The 18,270-nt window shown below is 55.8% G+C and overlaps 3 protein-coding genes across 3 annotated transcripts; 1 reads left to right on the forward strand and 2 right to left on the reverse strand.

The window, feature by feature from the left end:
• Nucleotides 1-1,902: 1,902 nt before the first annotated feature.
• Nucleotides 1,903-9,017, reverse strand: COCSUDRAFT_61925 (hypothetical protein; the record flags this gene model as incomplete). The annotated part of the gene is made up of 11 exons (XM_005648983.1): nt 1,903-2,146; nt 2,418-2,625; nt 2,977-3,205; nt 3,487-3,816; nt 4,038-4,211; nt 4,303-5,783; nt 6,274-7,100; nt 7,252-7,457; nt 7,895-8,042; nt 8,391-8,593; nt 8,925-9,017. 11 exons carry the CDS (start codon nt 9,015-9,017, stop codon nt 1,903-1,905), a joined length of 4,143 nt encoding a protein of 1,380 aa, XP_005649040.1.
• Nucleotides 9,018-9,818: 801 nt separating this feature from the next.
• On the forward strand, nt 9,819-11,814 carry COCSUDRAFT_46829 (phosphoglycerate mutase-like protein; the record flags this gene model as incomplete). The annotated part of the gene is made up of 5 exons (XM_005648984.1): nt 9,819-9,853; nt 9,962-10,064; nt 10,444-10,632; nt 11,012-11,113; nt 11,455-11,814. The coding sequence occupies 5 exons, from the start codon at nt 9,819-9,821 to the stop codon at nt 11,590-11,592; spliced, it is 567 nt and encodes a 188-aa protein (XP_005649041.1). The 3' UTR covers nt 11,593-11,814.
• Nucleotides 11,815-12,429: 615 nt separating this feature from the next.
• On the reverse strand, nt 12,430-14,649 carry COCSUDRAFT_61927 (hypothetical protein; the record flags this gene model as incomplete). The annotated part of the gene is made up of 5 exons (XM_005648985.1): nt 12,430-12,560; nt 13,093-13,233; nt 13,616-13,691; nt 14,231-14,362; nt 14,644-14,649. The coding sequence occupies 5 exons, from the start codon at nt 14,647-14,649 to the stop codon at nt 12,430-12,432; spliced, it is 486 nt and encodes a 161-aa protein (XP_005649042.1).
• Between the last annotated feature and the right edge of the window lie 3,621 nt (nt 14,650-18,270).

Here is an 18,270-nt window from a genome sequence, read left to right on the forward strand (position 1 = left end):
TGAAGCACTTGCATGCGTCGCGATAGTCAGGCATTACACAAGATTCCACAGGCACTCACTGATCCACACATGCACAACGGAAACAATGTATGAAAGAATGTGGTAAGACTTTGTCGCACACACAAACACACGCAACAGCCTCACACCCCTCAATTGCACTAGCAGACATGTGCGGGCTAGACCCCAAATCTGAACATGTCACTCAGCTTGAAAGCAGGACAATGAATGCATCACACGCTGGTGATACTGGCTACGGTAAGTCAGAAACACAAGCAACTGAACAGCACCTTGCCGGCACGCAGTGCCTAATCCACACGTGGCGCCACGCAGTGCCTAATCGACAGTTGACTAAGCATGACACATGCCGCGGCCTAAACAAGGATCCGACTGGCATCTCACACAGTCTACCTTCATCAGAAGCCAACCACTCGGTCAATGCTGCAACTTGCCACTCAAGACTGGATGATATTTCTTGAATCAATAACAACCCTTTGGACATTGCCACTGCTCCCCTTTGCATGCTGCCCACTTATCAACCACAGGAGCAGTTCCCGGGATACATGTAGGGGCCTTGCAAGACACATGTGTGTGCACAGCACCGTACTCAAGACAAGACATTCTTTGCCAATGATTGACAGCACCCTTCTTGTACGCATTTCTTACCCTTGCCAGCTCACACTACGCTCTCAGTCTTAACCTGCTTGCCGAACACCTGCTGTCCCGGCCTCTACACGGAAGCCAAATAAATTATCCCTGCCTTTCTGTCAAGCGCCAAAGTCTCCCAAAACCCTTATCCCTTATTTTTCAAAAGCAACAAACGCCCCTCATGCATAAAAACCTTACCCCTTCAAACCAGAATACCCCAGACAGCAAAGCTGTCCAAGGACTTAGCGCTATATTTTTGGACCTCCGACTTCTGCAGCGAGCTCCAAACACAAAGCTGTCTTCACCATCGTCCCAAGATACATCAGACATCTGCATTCGGCGCCCCTGGCACGCCCGCAGAACATGTGGGAATCGCATACAAGCGGATATTAAATTACTGCAGCCTGAATCGCCCCCGTCAAATGTTGCATCTGCCACTACCTTTGTTGGCTCCCCTTGCTTGAAAAAGGTGAGAATATGCAGGCAGACCGATAAACATAATTTCCCTCTCCCCTAAAATTTCCAGTGGCAGCGCAAAGCACTGTAGAGATGCCAGAGCATCATGGGCCCTGGCTACATAAACACACTTTCATTTTTGCATTGGCAGGATAAAAGCAGCAACCACCATTCATCTTATGAACTTCCAGCTGTTGTTTCGCTCGCATGAAATGCCCCTCTCAAGGATGACCTAACCATGCCTGTGCATGCTTTCAAGCTCTTTGCCCGAAGCGCACTTGTGTTTAGAATGGCAACCACAGCATTGTCCAGCCTAAAATAAACGATGGTCTGGTCCAAAAATACCAGTAGATTGCATGCGGGCATGCTTGCTTGAGCAAGCAGCCACCGGCCGTAGCACTGTGCTTCGCCGTGTCTTGGGGTGTAAATATACTGCTCGCAATTGCGCAGTCAACGAAGACCGTGACTGAAAGTCGTCTGACCTGGATGTCCGGAAAAGAACCACGGCGCCCTGGCTGCAAAAGGAGCCTGCAGGCACATGGCCAACTGTGCAGTGGCAGCTGTTGAGCCACCATGCATAAGATGCCAGAAAAAAGAGAACATCCGCGTGTTATTTTCCAGCTCAGCTGCAACAACTCTTGACAGCAGTCTCTCATGATGTCGAGGGGCCCACCACGCAGAGCATGCATGGGCCTCTTGACTGTTCTTGTCTCATGGAATCAAACCAGAGCTGATCTCACTGATTGTGGCTGCTTGGCTGCGGCTGTCATGCAGATGCTTTGGCAACAGCAAGCATGCGGGTCAGGCCTGTCCAGCTGGTACAGTCTGCTGCCCAATTTGTGCAGCCAGCTTTGCCAGAACATCCAAGCCGCTCCCCCCCATGACACTGTGCGGCACCGACACAGTCCAGTCCTTGCCGGCTGACGCACCGGTGCTGACGGTGAGAGGTGACGGCTGTTGCATGCCCACGGCTGCTGATGTCGACCTGTCAAGGCTGATGCTCTGCAGCAGGAAGCTGGACAGGTGGGGCAGACCCCATGTGCACCTGCATGCCGACACATGCAGACATCAGACACTGTCCAGCTTGCGACAGCGCGAGTGCCCACAGCACTAGTTTGAGACTTCAGGGCCCACGCCCAAATGCAGCAATCCACAATCACGCTCATCGTCCAAAAGGGAACGCCGACAAAGGGCACTCGACTAAAAATTAGCAACTCTTGTCCGCAGCAGGACAGACAATGTTTAGAGAGCATGGAAGCCTGAGCGATGAACAGGGGCTGGGCGGTACAAGAAGGACGTTGCAGAGGGGGGCTCACGCAAACTGGAGCATGCCATAGGCAAGCGCAGCTGAAGCTGGCTGCTGCAGAGAACTGACAAGTACCAGGGCTTCCGGGACGCCTTCTGGACGCGGCAGGGCGCTTGAGGGCGCCACATCAGACGTGCCATGACTCAGCGCCCGCATGACTAATCCCATCTGGCACAGCAGTGCGTCGGTCGTGGCCCTTGAGATCGCCAGACACTGATCTGCGACCACAACAGACCAGCAGCCAGTCAGAAATTGCTCCGTAACTGAGGTCAATCATGTGGGGGAGGGATGTCTCGCCAGTCTTGCATGCCAGGTTACTTAGAAATGTTCTCCCTCTGTCTCGCTATGTAACTGCAACATCCTATGTGACAGAGGGCATTCGTGTGGGGGCACATGTGTCTTGCCAGTTTTGCATGCCACATTTTGAAAGAAAGTAAGTTCCCCACTGTGGTCCCGCCCCAAAAGATGCTCATGATCCGGCCAAGGCGAACCCACACAATGAACGGCCGGTGAGACTCTCACACTGAGAGCGCAAGACAGCAGTAGCGTCGGCCTATGAACATTACTACCTGCAGGGAGCCAGCCGCCCTTGAGCAACGCGTCCCGGGCGCGTAGCGCTTGTAGCAATTCCACGGCGGCGGCCGCCCGCTCGGGGGGCATGACTAACGCAGGGCAGGCCCCGCCCACAAAGGGGCCGTGCTGCAGCTCCAGGTAGATCACCCCTGGAGGGATATCCGGCGGCAGCCGCACAAAGAACTTCCTGCCCGCTCCAGCCGCCAGCCCAGTCACCTCCTCCACCTGCCCAACACGAACTTGCGTTTCAGCATGACTCCGTAGAGAATTAGACTTCCAAGCCCCCAATCTCTGCAGCGCAGCCCGACGCTAGCTTGCCATGAAAGTGGCAAAGTTACCCTGGTCCGGTTCAAGTTCAGGCCAGTCAACCAGCGCAAAGGACAGAAAGGACCTGGACACGAGAGCTAGTGTTGCTGAAGAGTTTCTCTGAGCTTGGAGTAAGGCTCTTACATACTGACATCCACCACCAAATAGCAGGGGATCTGTACCGCTATCGATTTCAATACCTGGGTGTCATAGTATCGCCCGTTGGCTCGGCAGAGCACGGCGCTGTCGGCGATGTCAGCGGCCGCGGGGCCGCCGTGGGCCTCCAGCACGCAGACCTGGCCGGCCATCGCAACCGGCGGCTCGACACGAGAGAATGCCCCCGAACAAACCGCGTCAAGGCCAAACTCGGGCCCAGGAACGCCGTCGCTGACCAGCACCGCCCGGTTCATCACCTCCACCAGCATTACCCCCCTGCGCCAAACCTGGCTCGCCTGCGCGATGAGATGGTGCGCTGCCTGCGCTGCGCCGTTTGCCAGCACCTGCTGGTATGTCACCACGTCCACGTACGCCTGCAGGACCCAGGACGTTGAGAAAATACTTGTGAAATGCTAGCATGACATACACTTCGATGAAGCCTTGGGCTCTACATTGGGGGTTGAAGATTGAGAATGCCTGTCTCAAACACGCCAGGAGTGAATAATTGCAAACACTCCATCGGCTGCAAGACAGGCCATAAGGCAATGCATGACGGGGCCCAACGTCGGTAGGGCCGTGTGAAGCAAGCACACACCGTTACGGTGAGGTGGACGCAGCCGCTGCGGATGTACAATTCGGTGCAGGCAGGCGCGCCCTTGAGCCAGCCGAGCAGCTGCTCGCGCGCGTCCTCCGGCAGGTCCGCCGGCGTGCAGTGGAACAGCTTCACGCACAGGTGCACCGCAAAAGCCTCCGCCCGAAACGATAGCAGCTGCGCCGTAGCAGCCGCGCCCCCGGCGCTGTCCGCCGGGGTCGTGACGCGCATCAGCGCTGACAGGTTCCATCCCACCCACGCCCGATACGGCGGCGGCATTGGCGGCCGCCACGTTCTCCAGGAATGCTGCCTGCTGCTGCTGCAGCTGCTGCTTGGGCGCAGCGCTGGCCATAGAGCCCAGGAGCATCTGGTAGAACTGGTAGGACAGCGGGTTGGCCGCTTGCAGCTGCGCAGCACCTGCGACCGCCGCGGCGGCCGCGCCAGCTTGGTCTGCACCCGCCATCCCAATCTGGGCGGTGGAGCGGGCCATAGGCAGGTATAGAGACTGCTGCGCTGCGGCAGCAGCGGCGGAAGCCGCGAGCTGCGCTTGCACGGTCTGGGACGGCTGCGCAGCAGCCGCCGCGGCCGCCTCGGCCTGGGAGAGCAGGCTAGGAGGCGCAACAGCTGCTCCCGGGCCCTCGCCGGCGGCTGCGAGAGCCGGGGCGTCGATGTGGGTGCCCTTGCGCTGCGGCTGCCCCACCGGCTGGCCCATAGAGAGGCCCAGCGCGGTGCGAAGCCCCTCGGGCAGCGATCCGGCCAGTACTTGGCGATCCTCCTTGCCAGCGAGCTGCACAGGCAGCGGCAACTCCTGCACTCCTGCCTCCGCGCTCGCTGCGGCCGCGCCTACCTCCCCAGCGAGGTAGTTTACAGCCTGCAGGCCCAGCGAATGCGGCAGTAGACCCTGGGGCCCGGGTTTTGTGGAAGCCGCAATCTGCTGCCCAAAGTGCAGCCAGTGGCGCACGGCGTCCTCATACGGCTCCTGCTGCTGGGGCGATGCCTCCCCCTGCGCTGCGCGGCCCGGCTGGCCGCCTCGCGGCGGCTGCGGGAAGGGGGGTGGCCTGTTGGGGGACTTGTCCGCGCTCGGCAAACGGGCGGCAGCCGCGTCCGCACCGGAGGCCGAGGCTGCCGCGGCAGCAGCGGCGTCCGGGACGTACAGGTCCATGCTGGACTGGGTGCTGTTGCCGCGCTGAGTCAGTGCTATGCTGGCAGAGCTGCTGACCTTGCGGCCGCTGCCGTCGGCCGCCATGCTCTGCTGCAGGCCGCGCAGCACCATTGCATTGCGCTCCAACGCCAGCCGGGACCGCGCGGCAAGGAGCTCGGCGCTACCGGCGGCCGAGTTGCTGACCGATGGAGCACCCGTAGCCGACATTAACCCAGATCGATCCAGCGGCCGGGCGACAGAGGCGGTGCGCTTGGCGGTGCCGGCCCAAGAGGGGGGCGACTCCCCCGGCAGCATGCTCTCAGATAGGCTCCGAGACGCCTGGATGCCGGATTTCAGGTCGACGGCGGCGGTGGCAGCGGCCGGCGAGACGGAGGGAGGGAACGTTGCAGACATGGCCTCGGGAGCCCGCGGGCTGATCGAGAGCTGCGTCGTGGGTGCCTCGCTCAAGCTTGCCGATGCCAGCGCGCTGAAGGGAGTCGGCTGCGGCTCAATGGGGCCCATTTGGACGCCTGCGGCAACCCCTGGAACGATGTCATGCATTTTTGGCGGCTGCTCGGCAGCTGCTTCCTGGAGAGCGGCAGCCGCTGCTGTCACCAGTGCAGGCAGTGCAGAAGCACCAGGGCTCCTAGCTGCTGCTACTTCATTCGCTCCAAACCTGAATGAACAACCATGTTCAGGCTCTGCAGAGTTCTTGACTCGCATGATAGCATTTCAGGTGGCTGCTTGAAATGACACAAGCTTGAGCTCTAGAGATAGGTGCACAAACATGGCTGGGTGCACACCTTGCCGGAAGAGCTTGGGCTACTGGCCTCAATTCCTCCGCGTGTAGCAATGGTCTCGTTTGTTCCGCCCTGCTTGGTTCGCCTGCAACTGCAATGCACGCACACAGATCAGCAACGCACTGGCTGAATACCCTCAAGCATTTCTAGCCCCTGTGAAGGGCAGCCGACACGCTTCTTGAGTGTTTACGGCTCTGCGAAGAATGCCTGCAATTTTCTTGATACACTAAAGACGCACAAGGCAATTAACTCACAGTCATTGTCTTGAACGGTGATCCAACACCTGGCTAGAGCTCACCTCTGCTCAAAACTGCAGCGAAACCTTGCGCAGCAGCGCTGTCAAGGAACCGCGAAGCTGCCCCGGGACTCGGACTGGTTTTGCCCGAGGGCCCAGGCGCGGACCCAACTCGCTCATTGCCATGAGCCGGCAAGTTGCCACTTCTGCGGCGCACAGCAGGCTCCAACGAGGCCGCCTCCTCGCCCACGCTATGGGACTGCCTCCTTGCCTGTGACGTGGCCTCCTCAGCATCGGCTCTGCCCGGCGATGTGTCATACACGCCGGCTGCAGCGCTCTCGGAGGACGAGGTTATCTGCTGCTGACGGCTTTTCTCCGACCCCTGCCGCAGCATCTGCGAGCCGAGGCGCCGCTCGCTGGCATCTGTGGGGGTCACAGCGCGCATGGCGCCGCTGCCGGTCCTCGCGGCCGTGGCCGCGTCCCCTACGGCGGGCTCGCCGCTGTACTGCGCAAAGGCGGAGAGGCGCGAGGAGCCGAGGCGAGACGCGGACGGCTGTTGCTCGGGCTGCGGCAGCAGCGCGGGCCGCGGCTGGCTGACCGAGAGGAGCGTCGCCGCGTCGGCGGCGGCGTCCTCGTCATCAGCTCCAGAGAACAGCCCCGCCGCGGCGGCCGACAGTGCCGGGTCGCGGCTGCGCCGTGGGCCAAGCAGGCCGGCTTCCCCGGCTCCAGAGCGGCCGCCGCGCGGGACGGCGCCGCCGCCACCGCTGCTGGACGCCGGCAGGCTGGTGCTGCTCGAGTACTGGCCTGAGGCGCTGGCGCCAGCTGCATGCGCTGCGCTGCCGGCCCCTGGGCCCTTGGCGGCCGCTGCGTTCTTCTTGGCCTGCCTCCTCCTGACAGCAAGATCGTTGACAAGTTTTTAGTCCATTTATTCCCCACAAGGCATAGCATCAGAACCATCAAAATGTTGAGCTCTGTTGAGAGAAGTAGCAACAATTGGGACCTCACAGAGCTGTGCAAAAACTGAACTCTTGGGCCAATCACCTGGCATTGTGCCTGTCTAGCTGTGCGCGGCAGGAGCGCTGACTGCCCTCGAATTCTGAGAGCTCATGGCAGCGGCCGCACTGCTGGCAGAAGCGCTGCAACTTGCCTTGCCGCATGAATGCCGGCAGCCGTATGTGCACATTGCATATCCGGTATCGAAAATGGTACGTGCTGAGCTCACACACATCCCTGGTGCAGTCCTCGACCTGCAGTCCCCGTTCATGAGAGCAACGATTTACAAAAGGACAAAAATAGGCGTACTCCTTGCAAAAGAAGGTTTCTACGATGACCCCTCAAACAATGTCATCCTGCTCAATTCCCACAAGGAATGAAACGCCTTTTTATGAATGACAATCTCCCTTGGCAAGGACACAACATGGACGAGCACCTGGCAAGTGAATGGCCGAGCTGACGTTTGAGAGCGCCGCTGTTTGGTGCTCTGCACCTCTGGACCTCCTTGGCCACCTGCAAGAACAAGGTGATATTCTTCACAATTTCAATCAGGCATCGCATGCAGCATTCATGACATGAAAAAGGTTACAAGAAAGAGAACACTTGCCTTGCAGCAGGCATCGAAGTGTCCACCTGCATAGATCAATCTGAGAAAGCCAGGCCAGGTAGTCAAATACGGATGCCTACTCACCGCTGGGCCCCTGTCCTGCCGCTGCAGCCCATTCGGAGCGTTGAGGAGCAGTGGCAGAGCCAACGAGCGCTGCAATGTCAGCAGCTGTGGCACTGCCTGTCCTCGGTCGCTTGACAGTCCACTGCTGCTGCGGTGCAGGAGGTCCAGCCTGCGGGTCCTCCCGTTGTCGCTTTACCGGCGCTCTCTCCTCGCTCGAAGTCGTAGACATCAATCTGCATGCGCCAACATGGGGCGTTGGCGCCGGAAGGCAGGGCCTTCTATCTGGTACGGGCTACGTACACCCGCAGTACTTGATGGGTTGGCTTCTGGAAGCCTCTGGGCAAATCAGCGGTATCCAGCGCGACTGCTCCGCAATGTCCAACTTTACACATCCCAGGAGCATGCCCGTGTACAAATGCAATATTGCACAAAAGCACAGGACAGGCAGCAGAAACCTGCATACTGCTGCGCTGGAAAGGGCAAGGCAACGTAACCTCGGCATGAATCAGCGGTCTACCGCATCCCAAAGGGCTTCACCTGCTCGAAAGGTGCTTCAGGCACGCTGCACGGCCTCGGAGCCGTCCGCTTTAGCCTCGGAGCCTGATGTCGGTACGGCCGTACCTCTTTAGCCCGAGCGGAGCCTAGCACGCTCAGCGCGTCAGACTGCTCGGTGCCCGGGACGGCCGTACGCCACCAGCCACGACACAGCACCCCGACGGCCTCACAGCAATCCTTCCCTGGGTCATGACTGCAGAATCTGAACCGCTGACGACAGCGTGAGCAAGGCCGCACTGCCTCAGATCGCTGGGTGTCCAAAACAGGCCACGCGGATTGAGGCTTATTCACTCGTGACTCACCTCGTACACAGGGTGAATGGACCTCCTGGGACACCTGGCGCAGGACACCCAAAATAATTTGTCACATTCAGTGGACGGCCAGCCACTGTAGGACCAATTATTTTGAGGCATCAGTGGTGATGGTGTGTATAATTGTGGTGCTGCACATGCGACAACAGCAAGATGATGGATGATGATGGATGATCACAACCCACGCGCACACATGGCCGCCAGCGTGGCTTTGCCACGCCAGCGGCCGTATCCCCGTCGGAGGTGAATTTCATTGCCGCAGCTGCAGCGGCTGGCATGACTCATCGGATGCATGGAAGGGCATTCTCCTAGCGGGAATGCCACATCCCTAGGATGGTCCTGAATCATCCGATTGGAGGAAATGGTATGCTGACAACAACTGTAAAGTGGTTAAGTAGCTTGTTCAAAAGAAAAATTGAGTGATCACCTCATGAGGTTCAGTGAGCAGATGGATGGGATCTGGCCAGATCAGGAAACACTAAACCCTTTGTCGCAGATGTGTCTAAACCTATTCAGACAGATCTTGTCAGGAGGCTTTGCCCAAGCTAAAGCCTTCAAATCTATTCCAATCATTCAGTTGGAAGAGGAAATTGGAGTCTAAAGAGCTGATCGCTAGTTGCCTTTGACAGATCCCAAACGGCACGATGTAGGACTGTCAGGTCGCTGCAATCTTATTTGTGACGACCGTAGGAGACAAAATGCCTGCAGCAAATCTCCTACACGTGCGGCAGGTAACGCTGCATGTGCCTGTATCTGTGCATCCTCAACAGCTCTGCGACTTGCGACTGAGTGTAAGCCCACACCAGGTGCTCCAAATTCATGAACGCATCGATATGTCAGCTTTTTCTGATACAAATGCGTATCTTACTGTCGCAGGCCTGCAGCCTTTCGAGGCTGCCACACCTAGGCGCGCACAGTGGCACCAACAGATCTCATAGCATCAGATACCGGCAGAGATGCTGTGGGCCAGTACGGTGCCTAGTAGCCACAGCGGAGCCCATCATCAGCGCCAAGGCAGAGCAGAAGCTAGCCAAGAGGTGCAGCATTCATACTGTCACATCCCTTGATGTGTATGGACAATGCCTGCGTTTTTGGCCAAGAAGCACCCTGGCAAGTGAGGGCTGCTATTCAATGGATGTTGTGTGCACCTGCAACACAAGTCCAAACAAAGCAGGCCTAGCATTCGCGCACTGCTGACCTGGATGTGTAATGTGCTGTGCAGGCGACTAATAATGATGCGCCACGCGGACAGTGAGGAGCGGTTGCAGAATGTGCGCGACCACGACCGACCCATCACAGAGGCCGGCAGAGCATGCGCAATGGAAGTGAGGCTCCTCATTTACCGCATTGCAACCTCCTTCCCTGTGTTACAGAGAGTATATCTAATTACTTTGCCCACAGGCCCTCAAGATAGGGCAGGGAGCCCTTTGTTTGCAGACAGCACGTCCTTTTTGGAGCAAAAAGCATGTCAGGAATTTCCCTCATGGATGTGAGCAAGCTTGCCAAAAAATTTGCCGTGAAGCGATGCCCTGGATATTTTTTAGTTTGGACTCAACGGCTGATCAATATCAGCACATGGCTTGAGAGCGATGCATGAGTGTGTTGTCAGCAGCTCGCTCTGCTTATCCGTCGCATATCAGGAGAAGAATTTGTGGATGAGTGGGGTAATTAGTCATGGCATGACTCTACGCCCGTGGCGCGCAGGTGGCGCAGAAGCTGGCAGAGAGGGGTTGGCTACCGGACCTCATCATGAGCAGCGACTCATCGCGCACGCGCCAGACGCTGTCTACGATGGCGGCCGCGGTGGCGGCCTTTGGAGAGGCGGTGACTCACTTTCGTGGCAGCCTCTACACCGTGGCCGCGCTAGATGGGCAGCTGCGGCAGCACCTGCAGGTCAGCTTCCAGGCAGCCCCTGCGATCCTGTGGGGTTGTCCTGTGGTATGCAGGCCGGAGACCTGGTGTTAAACCAATGGCCGCTGGTTTGGGGGGCAGCTGGAACATTTTGCAAATGTTCCAGCACCCAAAGAAAAAACTGGCGCTGTTTGTATTTATGAGCAGTGTCTGCTCACGCGACCAATAATACACGTGGGTAATGTGATTGCTTACAAAGACTTTGTAGCCTTGCAGCGTGCATCTTTCCTTTGATATTGGGAAGCGATGTGCAGAGAGATGTCCACAAGGAATGATGCTATTCCTGAGCTTGTGGGCTGCTCATTCTCCAGGCGGCTGCCAAAGAGTCCCCACCGATTGAGATGATCTTGCCTGAGTTCAGGGGCTAGTGGTGGAGGAGGTGAAGAAGACAGGCGGCGATGTGGCATGCGTGCTCTGCCTTGGGCACAACAAGGGAATGGAGGAGGCCGCCTCCTCTCTCACTGTGCGCCCCTGGAAATCTGTCCTGTCCACACTCGAAAACGTCCTCTGAAGAGGAAACACTGTCTGCAGATTGCCCCCAACCTTTTGGACAGCGCGGTGGTGCGCCTGCTTGATCGGAACGACTTACACTGGCTCTGTTGCGCCACGGTCCGATGTGCAAAAGAAGGAGGCAAAGGCTCCTCGTTAGACGGAAGTAAATTTATATAGGAGTAGTAAGTAAATTTATATACGATTTGGGGTTTAGGCGTCCTCAAAAACGTCTTAGGCGTCCCTAAAATATACATATATAAAATCTGGGAGGGCAGATGGGGCGAGTGGCTGATGTGTTGGTCTTATTTGCAGGGTAAGACGATAAGATTGGAGACAGCCAATGCAGCACTGCTGGAAAGAGCGGCTGCATCTTGGGAGGAGGCATTGTGCGATGAGCCTTCATGGACACTTGTAGAGCTGTTGCAACCAGATACATGCGTGGCGGGCTGATTGCTCGTCAGGCTGTGCTATTTTCTATGTTCTTTATTGATGTGTTCGCAATACAGTGGGGCTGACAAGAATGACTATAGTGCCACACTGGCGGTGAAGCTCTGTCTGGGGGCTTTCAAGAAGTGGATTGTGAGGTTGAATGAGCCTGGGCAAGTACGGCAATAGCATGTCAATCATGCACATCATTCAAGATGATAACACAATACATGTTGTCAATCGCACAATGAAATTTGAACAACATCTGAAAGCCCCTTGCGCATGTAGCACATTGCAATTGTCAATGTGTGTTCTTGAATGGGTTCATGAATTCACAATTTGACTTCAAGACAGTCACAAACATTGGCAAATGGCGCATGACAGACAGCTACACGCCAACACATCTCTCTGGATGCTTTCTAGCCTGCAGATGTCAGGCAACAACAGATGCAGAAGACGCCAGCATGGCAATACGCACTGGCATCCACTGCAATTCATGTTTGGTGGGTGGTGTCAAAAGGCGGAGGCGGCACAGTGGATATAATTTCACTTTGCATGACCATCAATGTCCACCCTTTGCTGCACTCCTGGCCAAACTTTCATGCGTCTGTCAGACACTCAACATCAAACGTTCAACTACCCAGGCCGCACTCCTGGGCACAAGAGTGCTGCCGGCCTTCCAAATAAAATATTCGAAACGCAAGCATGCACCAAGTATTAATGAGCAAGGCACTCCAAGGAGTCACTGTGAGAGTGCTACAGAGCCCACTGTAGAAAAAATTGCAGCAAAAAATATGTTCTGCATTCGGCAATCAACTCAGCATTCCTTGACTGATTGTAGGATTCGTCCTTAGTAAGTGATCACTGCACATGGCCCTGAGTCATGTCATTCGTGGGCCTGCGGCTGTTGTCCAATGCATGTGATGGAGCCTCTGCTGCTGCCTCTGAGCTTGGCGCTGTCATGCCTTGGACCGCCTGAGCCGGAGTGAATCCTGCGCTAGAAAGCCAAGGTGAACTGTTGCGCCGATTGTGACATGCCTATGATGTCATGATGGCATCCTGCCGCAACCGCTTGAAGAAATTGTTTTGACTCGGCTTTCTTTGCAATCTATACTTGTGAAGGTGGAAGACAGACAGGCATGCCTTGTTGTTTTCATGAGTAACAAGCTGTGCACTTCGAACAGGAACATTCTTCGCGTAAACACAAAGGCAGGTGATTGTAGGTTATGATTGCCGGCCCCAAAATCATGCACAAGAATGCTCACAAGAATGCTCCCATTCTTTGCACTTGTGTGCCATGCGCAGCGCTTTGCGTGTGCATAACTAGATACAGCCAGGTTATTCTAATAGGGATGTGCCATGACGCATGTACAAACCAGTAATAGCCTTATTACTGCCTAGAATAGCTTTGCTGTTTCTAGCACATAACCCGCAGCAGTATTTCCTACCGTCGATGCCTATGCAAGCACAAGCCGAGCACAAGCTCCCAGGCACAGAGCAGAAGAAGCCCTTGGATTGACCCACCTGGGAAGCCCTGCATGAGGTCTCCTTCGTGAACTCCAACAGCTGCAGCCGCCCTGCTGACAGACACCGCCTCCTGCCCAGCCTCCACCTCCGGAGATGCCTCCGCTGCCCGCGCCAGTGGACACGCCCTATTGTCCGATCCTGTATCACAAAATTGCTGTCAAAGTCCGCAGCAAAGGCATAATCTGTGGCGCACAGGTGCATGCACCCGCCATACACTCTGCCCAGTGGGTAAGCCGGGAATGGTGACCCTCAGCTACACTCAAAGAACAACATGTTCCCCCAGCGCCCAACTGGCCTCGTCCCATCCACCAGATAGTTCAGCTAAAGAGCATCCACTGGCACGAGAAGTCGTTCAGGGAGTGCTACCAGCTCCCACCCTTGTCTCAGCCATTTACACCAGAAGAAAGAGCAGACATGCATGCACGCAAGGTGAGGCCTAAAATGACCCTGCTTGATGTTGATTGATCTTGCTTGGCTCGAGATGCTTGCAGTGTCATAAAGGGTGCAATTGGCAACCCACCGTCGGACCCAAGGGGATGATGCTCGCTGGAGAGGTTGCGCGCAGACTCCCTCTTCTTGACCGGCTTTGGAAGCACCTGCATCAGCACATCCCCAGGCATGCTGATTTCCTTTCTGCTGTCCTCCCACTTCCCTTCCAGGCAGCATTGCCTTCACGCCTTTTAAAGCATCAGAGCAAACAGCAAAAAGAAATTGATGTCAAGTGCACAGTGTGCTATTTTAGTGTTCACCTAAGTAGAGGAATATGTACACAACCTATTAGGTATAGGTCCCAACAACTTCCGCACAACTCATGAAGATGCCAGGACCACACGGCATGTAACAATACACCTACCTGCTCCTCATGATCTCTGTTTGGGGCGGGCAGATGAAATTATTTAAGCAATATGGTCTTGACACACTGTGTTCAGAGAGGAATCCGACCAGCAATATCTAGCATTGATATCTAGCAGCAAGGGAGAGCTTGTTGTGATACCTTTTGTTGTAAAGCAAGCTTGCTTGGGTTCCCATAAGGGGGCCACAAGGGTTCCTATATCTAGCGCACTGAGACATAGATATCCCTGCTCTAAAGGGTTGTGGCAGTCCAATGATGGATGAGTGAGCAAGGATGACTCACCTCGCCGTGGCCGTCATGAGCATAGAAGAAGTCTCCGGAGTGGGCCGGCATTTTGCTGCGCGGCGGCGAATCCAACGAGTTCTCCGAGCGCGCCATGCCGGGCTCCGGCGCTTTGCGCTTCAGCGGCGGCGCCTGCAACACACACTTATTACATCACCATTGGTCATTGCGACAACACAAGAGATTTGGAAGTAAGGTGGCATGCATGACTAAACGGTCGTGGATGGCTCCGTTCTGGCCACGCTTCCACTCTCACAGAAAGACGCCAACGATTCCACAAGCTTCATTGTAATCACAACTTGAGCGTCCTAAGCCATTGTCAACAACACAAAAGCTATGATATTATGTTGGCACAACTGCACCGTCTGTGGGCGGCTGTCTGGCCAGGATTAAACCCTCGCAGGAGGGCTGACACACATATCCACATGCCGTGCAGGAACACTCCAGGCCACACACAGACATCATGATGTGAGGGTGTATGTTAAAGGGGCTGCAGGCTGCGTGCCATTTGGGCAGAGCTGTAGCTGCTGATGGGCGTGGCAGCGCTCTCTGTGCGCAGGCTGCTGCTTGTCCCCCGCTGCAGCCCCTCCCCACCACCTGCTGCCACATCATGGCACCAATTAGACTTTTCACACCTCTTTTCTAAAGAGGTGTCCTGGTGGTACCTGCTGCTCGTTGCTGACACCCACAAGGTGTTCTTCGCCATAGGAAGATAGGTGAAGCACTCACTGGGCAAGCTACGTGATGAGGAGAAGGACCTTGCGGTTCTGCTTGAAAAAACGAACTCGTATGTTTCTTTTCCCTTTGGACTGTAGCCACCTACTAGCTGGGCACAAGCAAAAAATCCAGGGACACCATGCAACTGGCCTGCAGCTGCGGCGTGGCCGGGCAGTTCCCATCCGGGGGCGTTGCCTGCCGCCTGCCGCTTGTGGCCTACCGCCTTGTCAGCATAGTGCAGCCGCTCCTCCACCGGCAGCTGCGCCCACCGCTGACCCACCAGCTGCACATGCACATTCGAAATTCAAACAAATGCCCCAGTGCATCATGCTCCACTGTCTGATCGTGCTTGGCAAGGAGGGAGTCATGAACTTTGAGTAGAGGGGTCAATCTTACCACCAGCTGTCAATCAGACTGCGAGCTTCGTATCAGAAGGCACAGCAGAAAGCACAAGTATGCCGGTCCTGGATTCCCTGATACCTTGTGCCATGAAGACATCAAAGCTCTGCCTACGTGCACACACAACCCTTTTCATTTGTGATCGGAAACGGAAATGGGAACTGCCAACCTTTTCTATGTCGGCGGCATTGGCGCCGGGGTTTTCGGCGCGCACGATATCGCGCGCTTCCAGGCCATACGCAGTGAACGCCGTCCAGCCCCTGGTGGCCCGGGGGGCCTGGGGGGACCGGCGGTGGCCACCGGTGGTACCCCGCACCCCCCGGCCCAGCTGCGCCGCCAGGTCTGCAGCGGCAATGTCACGCCGCGGCCTTATCTCGCTACCATATTGCTGTGCCTGCGCCAGAAGAGGCAATCCTCACTGATGACAACGTCTCAGCTTTGTTGGCAGGCTGCCTTCAGATGTGGTAGCCGCATTGTGGAAGACACTGGCAGGCATGCATCCTGTGGGAAACACAAAGCTTCTTTGCAGGTCGTGCTTCCACAAGAGTTCAAGGGGGGATGCCAGGCATAGCTTTTTCTACAGTGTGACTGTCATGTGGGCTAGCTTCTGCACACTTTGACCGGCAAAGCGCCGCTCACGGGTGTCAAGAAATGTGATAACTGTACAGCCGAAGGATTGCAATATTCCCTGTTTTTTCTCCACGCACTAGACACCCAGGGAGCAGGGTGCATCTGCAGAGAAATTACAGGTACAGGCTGCCATAACTTCCACCCTTGCTGGACTTGTCGGATATGAGCACGGTGCCCAAGTTTACACTGCCCCTGACCAGCCATGACATTGCAATGGTGTGATATACAATGGCCAAGCTTGAGGGACTTAGAGCAATGGGACTTAGAGCAGAATGGCACCACACCTGGTCAATGGCTCCGCTCAGATCCATGTGCCAGTCGCGCAGCGAAGCAGCCCGCCGAGGCGGCGACCGCTGCGCCAGCCGGTGCGGCGTGGACGGAGAAGAGGTGTCAGTTCGCGGCAGAGGGCTGCTGGGATGCAGCCGCAGGCCTGCCATGGCAGACTGCCTCTGCACCTGCGGCCTGCCCTGCATCACGCCAAAACCTGCGCAGCATGCATCTCTCCTGTCAGTCTCCGCACAGCCACAGCCACAGCCTTCAGTCTTCAGCAAGTGTGTGCAGAATGCGGCCTTCTGCACAGAGCCTGCTTGGTGCATTGAGCTTCTGATGCTTGCGCGGTGCAGCATGCGGGGGAGTGCATTCTGATTGAGACAAAGAACGCCACAGAGGTCGAGGACACGAGAAGTACAAAGGGTGCCACTGACAGCTGTGCTGTAGTGCGTGGTGGCTATAAAATTGAGACGGATCAAGAAAGTTTCTGAGATAAATCTCCCAAAATCGGTGCATTTGGGCGAATACTACTGGGAAAGGATGAAACATGGCACTGGTTAAGTATCATATAGAAGCCATACGGTGGCATCAAAGTGGGACATCCTCCGGTAGCTTATGCGCCAATAAATGCCCTGTTCATTTGTTTAGAGCCACGTTGGCTTCTAGAAGCCACTTTTAAGGGAAAACCCCTGGATACGGTTGGGGCAATACTGAGGTACCCTCCATTCGTCCAGAGACAGATGAGGCACATCCACGACAAAGGGAGATGATGATGAAAGCAATATGGGGAGGTGATTTGTCGAAAAGGGGTATAGGGGCGCAGGGCTGTGCATGCTGATGCAGGCATGCATACCTTGGGGAAGCTCTGGGAGACGCGGGGCTACCGGCTGCTGCCTCTGCTGTGATCTGCATAGCACCAGCTGCACAATGGGATGATCAAAGCCAAAGGCCTGCACAGGAGCCCCACAAACACAGAATTCAGTCCTGAAATCTAAATATCAACAACGCTGATCTGAACAATTTCAGAACTGATCTTAACAGCATCCCTGCTTGCTGTCAAGCACTTTCCTCCTCATGGTCAAGGGCTGGCTGCTAAGGGCTTGCATCCAAAAATGATGCCAAGAAGGTCCATATGACCTAAAGCGGTACACGGGTCATAATGATGCCAAGAAGATTAGCCCGGGCGGAGTCCATTTGGGTGTGCCAGTCTGGGATCTTCCCCCAGCAAAGCAGTGACTTCTTGGGGAGATAAAGCTCACCTTGACGCCATTAGTCACGTCCAGGGTGCCGATAAAGAGTGCCAGCTTGGCAAAGGGGGCTGTGGGCGTGTTGCCTGCAAACTCCTTCCCGCTGTCCCATATGACCTGAAGCGGTACACAGCAGTACTGCGCTTAGAATTTCTCTGGAGGTTCTTTGTGCGTGGCATATGTCTGTCGCTGCAAGCAAACTTGTGCAGTGCATCATGTTTACCATGATGGTGCTCTCACCACAAATTCCAGCTGGCCAGATGCGTCCTTTGGTCTGATAATCATCTCACAGCCCTGCCCATGGATGTAAGCGCTTGCCCTGGACGAACAGCACGAAATTATCCAATCTTATGAGTCGAAAATATCGCTTCTTTGACCGCAGCATTCCTGAGAGAGAGCGCATACAAGTAAAAACAAATGGACAGCCCAAAAGCCGTGCACATATTGCCTTGTCATGTCTCTATCAATTTCCTATCGGAGAATAGAACGCCAGGAAGTTGTACCTGTAATTTAGAGGATAGAAGAACAGATCTCTTCCTCCCTGGCGGTAAGAAAAGTCACTGGCGGGCCCTTCGCCGAAATGCCACACAGTTGTGCGGTACCTGGACCGCAAGGAAAGAGGGGCCACGACAATAACCTGCAAGTCACCAACTTTCCATCATTGAGGTCTTGACCTCAGTGCATGACCATCATCATGCATGTAGCGGACACATTTCCTCGTGATTGGCTCATCTGGGACGTTGGTCGCGTGCATGCTCTCGCACACAAGACTTCGCG

The sequence above is a fragment of the Coccomyxa subellipsoidea genome, assembly GCF_000258705.1.
Source record: "Coccomyxa subellipsoidea C-169, whole genome shotgun sequence".
Classification (NCBI taxonomy): domain Eukaryota; kingdom Viridiplantae; phylum Chlorophyta; class Trebouxiophyceae; family Coccomyxaceae; genus Coccomyxa; species Coccomyxa subellipsoidea.